The sequence below is a fragment of the Phyllobates terribilis genome, unplaced genomic scaffold (genome assembly GCF_046119375.1).
Source record: "Phyllobates terribilis strain yellow unplaced genomic scaffold, ASM4611937v1 Scaffold_1__5_contigs__length_1240528914, whole genome shotgun sequence".
NCBI classification, from domain to species: Eukaryota; Metazoa; Chordata; class Amphibia; order Anura; family Dendrobatidae; genus Phyllobates; species Phyllobates terribilis.
Genome location: NW_027362761.1, coordinates 596,651,330 through 596,661,826, shown reverse-complemented (window position 1 = coordinate 596,661,826; position 10,497 = coordinate 596,651,330). Strand labels below are relative to the sequence as shown.

Below are 10,497 nucleotides of genomic sequence, written 5' to 3'. Positions count from 1 at the left end.
TATTTAAGTGGTGAAAGAAAATTCAGAAATTTGTATAAAAAAAATAAAAATAGTGTTTTGTTGCTATTTTCTGAGACCCGTAGCATCAGGATCTAGGGCTGGGTGAGGGCTTATTTTTTACGTGCCGAGCTAATGTTTTACTGATACCATTCTGGGATTGATACATAATTCTGATGTTAAGATTTTTTTTTTTCTCGTTATGCCATTTAGCGATCAGATTAATTTATTTTATATTTTAATAGATTGCACTTTTCTGAATGCAGCCATACCAACTATGTGTATTTAAAAAAAAATTGTATTGTTTTTTTAAAAAAAATAGGGCAAAAGGGGGGTGATATATATATATTTTTTTAATAACACAGCCATCATCTGCCAGGAAAGAAGCAGGGACACGACATATGATGTTAACTGTACATTATATTTTATGAAGGGGTTAAGAATGAATTGAGCTGTACGCATGTTCGACATCCGCTCCATTCAGCAAGGGCTTTTCTCGGGATTGTTGGGGGGCCACGTCGGTCAGACGCCTAGCGATTGGAAAGTTATCACCTAACCCGGGGAGAGGGAATTACTTTCAAACTTGAGAATATCTCTTTTAAAGTCTATGGATATAGATGACGCACTGAAGACGGACTTTATACTTCAGTATCTATCTGAGATTCATCCGTTTCTGCCCCGTTACCTTGTGTGGTCTGTACAGGACGACGCTCGCCAGGTAACAGAACTGTCCGAAGGTAAAACTGCCTTTATTCTCCACAGCAACCAATCAGAGCTCAGCTTTCATGTTACCAGATCAACCAAGCAGAGCACAGCTTTCATTCTACCCAATCAGAGATCTACTTTCACTTTACCTCACCATAGTGTAAGAAGTGACTGAGGCCGTCGTCGTGTCCTTCCTGTCAGTCGGGTGTTTCTCTGACAGGAAGGAGACGATGTGATGGAAACTCGATAAGTTTTAAGTTTCCTTCATATCCTGTTTTTTTTTCCCCACAATAAATGTTTGTGGCTTTATCTGAAGGCCCCTGAGAACTCTCGTCTGACTCCACAATGACTAGCGAATTTTTGCTCTATTGTTTTTTACCTCATGTTTTTCCAGGAGCCATCAGTTGTTATTTTTCCGCCCATACAGCCGTATGAGGCTTACAAAACACTATTCCAGAGGCATATACAATACATATTGGCTAGAGAAAACTAAATCATTTCTCCCCATTTAATAAATATGGACAAAACTATGCGGTGGATCACCAATCATGCAGCCTAAACTTGGAATAAATCCAAATACCACATGCAAATATTTATAATAACATTCTTTATTGAAAAATATTAATTAAAAATTAATTTTATAATCACAAAATTCAAAGGTTCAAGAGGAAAAGGATGAGTCAAGAAAAAGTGGGCACACATGGACCAGGATAATTCCCAATGTTAGATTCTCATTCCTATGGGTTAGTATTTCATAGAAGCGAAATTGTCTACACACTCCCCTTGGGAAAGCACTGGGTGTGCGAAACGCGCGTCGGGGCGTTATTTGTGGTGCAAGACCGGACTTAGTGATATCCCTAATGGGTAAGTCGGATGGTTTAACCTGGTTCCATCATTTGGGAAAGCATCAGCTTACCTTTTTCTTTATATAGGCTTATTCTGAGAGTTATACTGTGATATTTAATATTAAGGCTCTTATTGAAGCTGTGGCTGATTTATGATTCTATCTGTATAGTTACATCTTATGCATGTCATTGGGTGATAAGGAAGGTTTTACCATTATCATTATACGCAATTTCCCTTCTATTAAATACTAACCAATAGGAATGAGAATCTAACATTGGGAATTATCCTGGTCCATGTGTGCCCACTTTTTCTTAACTCATCCTTTTCCTCTTGAACCTTTGAATTTTGTGATTATAAAATTATTTTTTAATTAATATTTTTCACTAAAGAATGTTTTTATAAATATTTGCATGTGGTATTTGGATTTATTCCAAGTTTAGGTTGTATGAGGCTTGTTTGTAGTTTTGAATGACACGATTCATTTTACCATATAATGTACAGTAAAATGGGGGGAAAAGATTTCCAAATGTAGTGAAATTCTGAAAAAAAAATACCTCAAATCCGCCATTTTGTTTTACGTTTTGTTTTTACGTCGTTCATTGTGTGGTAAAATTGACTTGGCCAAGTGATTGTCCAAGTCCCTTCGATTACAGCGGTACCGAACGTGTTCATTTTTTTTTAAATAGCGAGAAAAAAAAATTCTGAAATTTAAAATAAATACATTTTTGGTTTGCGTCTCCATTTTTTTTTTGAGGCCATAACTTTTTTTTTTTTTTCATTTTTCTGTCGATGGGCTGTACTTGCTGAATTGGCTTTATTTTTTATACCCTTTTTGGAGTGATTTCTTTTTTATTGCATTAATTGATTTCTTTTTTATTGCATTAATTTTTAATTAATTAATTCGGCAATTCCGTTTTTTTTCTTTTTTTACGTTCTTAAAGAATTGCATATTTTGATAGAGCAGACTTTTTTGGGGGAGACAATGATACTAAATATGTTTATTTTAATTTAACAGCATGAAAAAAAAAAAAAAAAAAAACACTCCCAACAACGCTCCCACAGCTGCGGGTCTCAGAAATTATTTTTCGACAAATTTCTGAATTTCTAGAATATATAAAATCGGGACAGTTTTGGTATTGCCGTAATCATACTGCCCTGGAGAATTATCTTGCCAGATCAATTTTTTTGCTATACAATGTACACTGTGAAAACAAAACCCAAAAGTTAATTTTGGAATTGCATTTTTTTTTTAAATTTGCAATTTTACCATACTTTTTTCCCCAGTTTTTGAATAGAATTGCACAAAAAAGAAGCCCTCGTGAAGTGATGGCGTAAAAAAAATTATTGTTCTTGGAAGAAGGGGAGGGAAAAAAAAATGAAAGCGCAAAAAGAAAAAAATTTCCCTGGTCCTTAAGGGTTTTTTTTGTAGCTGGAAAGATGGGCACTGACTATGGTTCCAGGGTTGGGGTGAAATGTTCTTCAAGATTTACCTGTCAGTTAGAACAGAAGCTCCTGTAAAACTGTCGTAGGAAATGATGGTGTCGTCCTCATCGTATAGCAGTTAATGAAGACTCCACCATCACTGTCTATTAATGATTATTTCCAGTGGATGTGACTATGATCTTATGGAGAAGATGACCTCTATAAGACTCGAATTCAGGCTTTGTGATCGACCTACCCTGAGGAACAAGCCGCTTATCGCTCTGTTTGGTGTAACCAATGTATCCAACTGTAATCTCTGATATGTTATACGGGAGGCAAGATGGCACCATATCAAGATGTAAACTTGTAGGATGGGTAGAGAAGATCAGCTGTGTGGCACAGGGCTAGGAATCCAAAACTTTGATGTTATGCATTGTCTAGCTGTCAGCAATGAAAATATGTCAGCTGAATGTGTGATAAAGGCACAAAAAACACCCCCACCGATACTTCTGTGGTGCCCCTCAGTATACAGACGGTCCCTGGGTTATGAACTGGATGTAAGTTGGAACAGGAGAAGAAAAACCTAATACTCGCCTCTGACAGCTCCGGCTGCTCGCCACCCAACTTCCGGTCCTCTTCTTTCCAACGTTGCGCACCCCATCTACGGCCTCATCACGATAGACCAGGACTTCTGGACGAGACCAAGCCTTGGAGATTACTGTGCTTCACAAGGTCATTATATCAACGTTGCGATTTAATGACTTGCAGTGACCTCTTGGGTCTGGACACATCTGTAAATCATGGAGATGCGGCATGCAACTGCGGAAAGAAAAGAACTGGACAGCAAGCAGCATGGCGGCCGGAGAGGTGAATACTAGTTTTTTGGTTTTATTAACCGATACCTCTTAAGGTAGCCCACTGCTCGCTGTCTGGTCCTCTTTTTTCCGCTGTCGATGACGACGCAACCTTATGACGCTGTGACCTTCGGCCTGGTCTGTAGTGAAGAGGCCAGAGATGCGGAGTGCAACAGCGGAAAGAAGAGGACTGGTCAGCGGCCGAAGAGACAGTGGTAAGGTGAGCATTAGTCTTCCCTGCTAGTTCCATGACTGTTTCCTCTCATTTTATCCAGTAACTGTATCTTCAACATGGAATTACTTATTATTTCCCATTGTCTCTTCTTCTTTTAAATCAGATTCTTGCAATAAAGGATCCTTTCTCTTCAATATAAGATCATTTTCCTGATTCACTCATCAAGTATGAATAAGGACAGACACAAGATGGCGGAGAAGATATTAAGTCTCACCCTAGAGATAATCTTCCATCTTACTGGAGAGGTGAGAGGTTCTGATATCATCACATGACATCATTATCTAAGGAAATAACAGGTGATATGACTGGAGAAGTGGGAGGTTCTGATGTCATCACATGACATCATTATCTAAGGAAATAACAGGTGATATGACTGGAGAAGTGGGAGGTTCTGATGTCATCACATGACATCATTATCTAAGGGAATAACAGGTGATATGACCGGAGAGATGAGAGGTTGTGATGTCATCACATGACATCATTATCTATGGGAATAACAGGTGATATGACCGGAGAGGTGAGAGGTTGTGATGTCATCACATGACATCATTATCTATGGGAATAACAGGTGATATGACCGGAGAGGTGGGAGGTTCTGATGTCATCACATGACATCATTATCTATGGGAATAACAGGTGATATGACCGGAGAGGTGATGGACTCTGGAAATGTCTGTAGTGATATTATTAATGTCTCCACACTCAGGATTACACAGTAGTGAAGAAGACCTCTAGTGATCGCTGTCAGACCCCTGTGTCTGAAGGACGGGGAGGAACCCTGAGCCCAATCCCGGGGCCTCCACCTCACTCCCGGATACATGAGGACATCAATGACCAGAAGATCCTAGAACTCACCAACAAGATGATTGAGCTGCTGACTGGAGAGGTGACACTGCTGGGAATGCTGGGACATTATACAGGACAGCACTGGAGGATTCTGGGGATGACTGTATCATTGTGTGTGTCAGGTTCCTATAAGGTGTCAGGACGTCACCGTCTATTTCTCCATGGAGGAGTGGGAGTATCTAGAAGGACACAAGGATCGGTACAAGGAGGTGATGATGGAGGAGCAGCGGCCCCGCACATCACCAGGTAATAGACAGGACTAAATCCACACGGCCTATAATTCTCTGTATGTAATAATGATGTCAGTCCTGTCTGTGTCTCCTGCAGGTCTCTCCAGTAAGAGGACAACCCCAGAGAGATGTCCCGCTCCTCCTCCTGCACAGGACCATCAGGTAGATGGAGATCTCCCCTATGATGTGTAGACGGCTGTGACCTCCTTGTGTTCAGTCTTGTCTTCTCCTCCAGTATTAGATGTTTTATACTTGTGTAATGAGAGCGGAGGAGACGGCAGGATCACATCATCTGTGACTTTTGCAATATTTGTTTTGCAGTCTTTGGATCTGGATCAAGATCTGAACATTATTAATGATACAGAGAGAAATGTGATGGGCGATGATCAGTGGTGCAAGGAGGAGATTCTTACAGATAACTGCCCTGGTGAGTAGTACTCCGTGAGTCAATTCACGAGGATCCTCTTTCCTTCTCTCTCCTCTCTCTTTCTCCATCTCTTTCCTCTCTCTTTCTCCACTCTGTATCTCTCTCTTCTCTTTCTCCCTCTCTGTCCTCTCTATATCTCTAGATTTAAATAGCAGGATAGGAAGTATTTCTGCACTCTCCGGAATACAACACAAATATAGAGCGCAGAAATACTTCCTATCCTGCTATTTAAATCTACTGTTTTCTTGAAAGCTGCTGCTGCATCTGGTATTCAGACTCTATAAGTGTTTTGTCTCACACAACCACGCAAGATGAGCGGTTCTGCTTATAAATACCAACCCTTTTTAACGTGGATAAGACCCAATTGCGCTCTTGCATTTCTTTACACTTTCTGTATCTCCCACCTTTGCCTTCCCAATCCCTCACCTTCCCTCTTCCTCCCTCAACTTCCCTCTCCCTCCCTGACTTTCCCTCTCCCTCTTCCTCCCTCACCTTCCCTCTTCCTCCCTCACTTTCCCTCTACCTCCCTCACCTTCCCTCTCCCTCCCTGACTTTCCCCCTCCCTCCCTCTCCCTCTCTCCCTTTTCTCCCTCGCCTTCTCTCTCTCTCCCCTTTTTTCTCTCTCTCCCCTTTTTTCTCTCTCTCCCCTTTTTTCTCTCTCTCCCCTTCTTTCTCTCTCTCTCCCCTTTTTTCTCTCTCTCTCCCCTTTTTTCTCTCTCTCTCCCCTTTTTTCTCTCTCTCTCCCCTTTTTACTCTCTCTCCCCTTTTTACTCTCTCTCCCCTTTCTCGAGGAAATTCGTTAAATTCGAATTTCAAAAGCTCTTCTCACCTCTTGTAGTAACCATAAATAAAAGAGAGAAGAGTTGCAGATTCCTCTCATTCACCGGCTGTAATTAATTTGTGTTTAAGCTGTAGATTTCCAAATTTAGTCAAAATTCAAATTAAATTTGTATAAAATTGTGATATCCTATGATAAACACAGAACGTGTATTTAAAATATGGATGCCAAAAAAGGGTGTACAGGAAAGTTTTCAGACCCCTTTAAATTTTTCACTCTTTGTTTAATTGCAGCCATTTGGTAAATTCTAAAAAGTTCATTTTTTTCTCATTAAAGTACACTCTGCACCCCATCTTGACTGAAAAAAAACAGAAATGTAGAAATTTTTGCAAGTTTATTAAAAAAGAAAAACTGAAATATCACATGGTCGTAAGTATTCAGACCCTTTGCTCAGTATTGAGTAGAAGCCCCCTTTTGAGCTAGTACAGCCTTGAGTCTTCTTGAGAATGATGTAACAAGTTTTTCACACCTGGATTTGGGGATCCTCTTCCATTCTTCTTTGCAGATCCTCTCCAGTTCCGTCAGGTTGGATGGTGAACGTTGGTGGACAGCCATTTTCAGGTCTCTCCAGAGATGTTCAATTGGGTTTAGGTCAGGGCTCTGGCTGGGCCAGTCAGGAATGGTCACAGAGTTGTTCTGAAGCCACTCCTTTGTTATTTTAGCTGTGTGCTTAGGGTCATTGTCTTGTTGGAAGGTGAACCCTCGGCCAAGTCTGAGGTCCAGAGCACTCTGGAAGAGGTTTTCATCCAGGATATCTCTGTACTTGGCAGCATTCATGTTTCCTTCAATTGCAACCAGTCGTCCTGTCCCTGCAGCTGAAAAACACCCCCATAGCATGATGCTGCCACCACCATGTTTCACTGTTGGGATTGCATTGGGCACGTGATGAACAGTGCCTGGTTTTCTCCACACATACATCTTAGAATTATCACCAAAAAGTTCTATCTTCGTCTCATCAGACCAGAGAATCTTATTTCTCTTAGTCTGAGAGTCATTCTTGTGTTTTTGAGCAAACTCTATGCGGGCTTTCATATGTCTTGAGGAGAGGCTTCTGTCGGGCCACTCTGCTGTAAAGGCCCGACTGGTGGAGGGCTGCAGTGATATTTAACTTTGTGGAACTTTCTCCCATCTCCCTACTGCATCTCTGGAGCTCAGCCACAGTGATCTTGGGGTTCTTCTTTACATCTCTCACCAAGGCTCTTCTCCCACGATTGCTCAGTTTGGCTGGACGGCCAGGTCTAGGAAGACTTCTGGTGGTCCCAGAATTCTTCCATTAAAGGATTATGGAGGCCACTGTGCTCTTAGGAACCTTGAGTACTGCAGAAATTCTTTTGTAACCTTGGCCAGATCTGTGCCTTGCCACAATTCTGTCTCTGAGCTCCTTAGGCAGTTCCTTTGAGCTCATGATTCTCATTTGGTCTCACATGCACTGTGAGCTGTGAGGTCTTATATAGACAGGTGTGTGCCTTTCCAAATCAAGTCCTATCAGTTTAATTAAGCACAGCTGGACTCCAATGAAGGAGTAGAACCATCTCAAGGAGGATCACAAGGAAATGGACAGGATGTGACTTAAATATGAGTGTCTGAGCAAAGGGTCTGAATACTTATGACCATGTGATATTTCAGGTTTTCTTTTTTAATAAATTTGCAAAAATTTCTACATTTGTTTTTTTTTCAGTCAAGATGGGGTGCAGAGTGCACTTTAATGAGAAAAAAATGAACTTTTTAGAATTTACCAAATGGCTGCAATGAAACAAAGAGTGAAAAATTTAAAGGGGTCTGAATACTTTCCGTACCGACTGTACTTCTGGGATATGAACATGAAATAGCAAATGAGGTCTGTTTAATCAGAGTTCTTTATAAGATTTATGGCGTTGTGCAGTATTATTCCTCTTACATGTCGGGCATCATTCACTTTATCATATAATGTACTGAAGTACGACAAGAAATTCCAAAATGTTAAAAAAAATGCAATTCAGCTACAGTTTTTTTGGGGTTTTGTTTTTACTACTTTTACTTTTATGGCAAAATTGCCCAGGCAACGTAATTCTACAGGTAAGTACTGTTACGGCGGTACCAAACCCGTTAAGTTTTTTTTTCCCTATATTTTCATCTATATTGTTATCCGTGTGTCCGATTTCTACTTCCATATGTGATCCGTTTTCATACGTCTACATTAAAAAATATATGTGATCAAGCACAGTTTCCTAGTTTAACCCCTTTCCGGCCACAGACTGTTTTCATCTTCATGACCAGGTCAAATTTTTCATTTCTGACCAGTGTCAGAGGTAATAACTCTGGATTGCTTCAACGAATCCCATTTTTTTTTTTTTCGTGACACATTATACTTCATGTTAGTGGTAAATTTAGGTTGATATGATTTGTGTTTTTTTTTATGAAAATATCAAACATTTGACAAAAATGTTAAAAAAATTCGCAATTTTTGAACGTTACATTTTTATGCTCAGAAAAAGTCATACCTCACATAATCATTAATAAATAACATTTGCCGCATGTCTACTTTGTCAGCACCATTTTTTAAATATATATATTTTTTGTTAGGGTTAAAAAATTTGCACAAATTTTTCATTTTTTCAACAAAATGTACAAATTATGGATTGTTTTTAAGGACCACTTCACTTTTAAAGTGACTTTGAGGGTCCTAGATGTCAGAAAAAAAAACAAACAAGACCCCATTTTAAAAACAGCACCCCTCATAGTATTCAAAAGTGCATTTATGAAATTTTTTAACCCTTCAGGTGCCTCACAGGAATAATAGCAATGTGGAAGAAAATAATGAAAAATTACATGTCTTTCACTGAAATGTTGCTTGAGCTCCAAATTTTTCATTTTCACAAGTGTAGCAAAAGAAAATGGACCACCCAATTTGTTGTGCAATTTTTCCTGAGTACGCCGATGCCCCATATGTGGGAGGGGAAACTACTATTTGGGTGCAAGGCAGGGCTCTAAAGGTAAGGATCACGCTTTGACTTTTCGAGCACAGATTTGGCAGGAATAGATAGCGGACGCCATGTCACATTAGAAGAGCCGTTATGATGCTAAAACACCAGAAAACCCCAACAAGTGATCCCATTTTGGAAACTACACCTCTTGAGGAATTCGTCTAGGAAGGAAATGTGCTATTTAAACCCACAGATGATTCACAGAATTGTGTAACTTTGGGCCGTGGAAATGAAAAATGTATTATTTTTTTTTTTTACGAAAATGTTGTTTTAGCCCCAAGTTTTTTATTTTCAAAAGGGCTAATAGGAGAAAATGAATGACAAATTTTGTTAACCAATTTCTCCTGATTTGGCAAATATCCTATGTGCGGTCGGAAACTACTTTTCAGGCACAGTGCAGAGCTCAGAAAGGAAGGAGCGCCATATTTAAATGCAGATTTTGCTTGAATGGTTTGCGGCTGTCATATCACATTGACAGTGCCCCTGAGGTGCCCGTAGAGCAGAGCCCCTCCCCCAGAAATGAACCCATTTTACAAACTTCACCCATCAGTGAATCTAGTGATGCAGTGAGCATATTAAGTCTCACAAAATTTTATACCATTGGGTGGTGAAAAAATAATAATTCGATTTTTATCACTAAAATTGCTGTTTTAGCCTCAGATTTTTCATTTTCAGAAGGTAAAATAGGGGACAAAAGACCCCATAATTTGTTACACAAATTCTACTGAATGTGGCAGTACCTCATATGTGGCTGTACAGTACTGTTTGGCCACACAGTAGGGATCGAGAGGGAGGGAGCGCTATTTGACTTTTGCGGCACATGTTTTTCTATAATAGTTTGCGGACTCCATATGCAAAGCCTCTAATTGCCAGAACAGCAGAACCCTACCTCAAGTGACCCCTTATTGGAATGTACACCCCTCTGGGAATTCATCTAAAGGTGTAGTGACAATTTTGACTCCTTGGGTGTTTTCTAGGAACAAACACGCAGTGCCCAATACATTGCAGTGCCCACTACATTGCAGTGCCCAATACATTGCAGTGCCCTTACATTATCCGAGCTCGCGCTCTTGGAGACACATATTGGTAAATTAGGTGGGCTCTCCTAACTAATGGCAAACCTGTGGATGCCAA

At 40.1% G+C, this 10,497-nt stretch overlaps 1 protein-coding gene across 2 annotated transcripts in view; it reads left to right on the top strand.

Annotated features, from left to right (window-relative positions):
- The window catches only part of LOC141272112 (oocyte zinc finger protein XlCOF8.4-like), a 29,776-nt gene that overhangs the window by 12,386 nt on the left and 6,893 nt on the right, over positions 1 to 10,497 (top strand). For both annotated transcript variants that reach the window (XM_073682442.1, XM_073682432.1), the window contains exons 2-6: positions 4,163 to 4,304; positions 4,766 to 4,945; positions 5,028 to 5,151; positions 5,233 to 5,297; positions 5,457 to 5,562. In XM_073682442.1, the coding sequence (XP_073538543.1) occupies positions 4,227 to 4,304; positions 4,766 to 4,945; positions 5,028 to 5,151; positions 5,233 to 5,297; positions 5,457 to 5,562 (553 nt within the window). In that variant the 5' untranslated portion in view covers positions 4,163 to 4,226. The remainder of the gene's footprint in view (positions 1 to 4,162; positions 4,305 to 4,765; positions 4,946 to 5,027; positions 5,152 to 5,232; positions 5,298 to 5,456; positions 5,563 to 10,497) is intronic.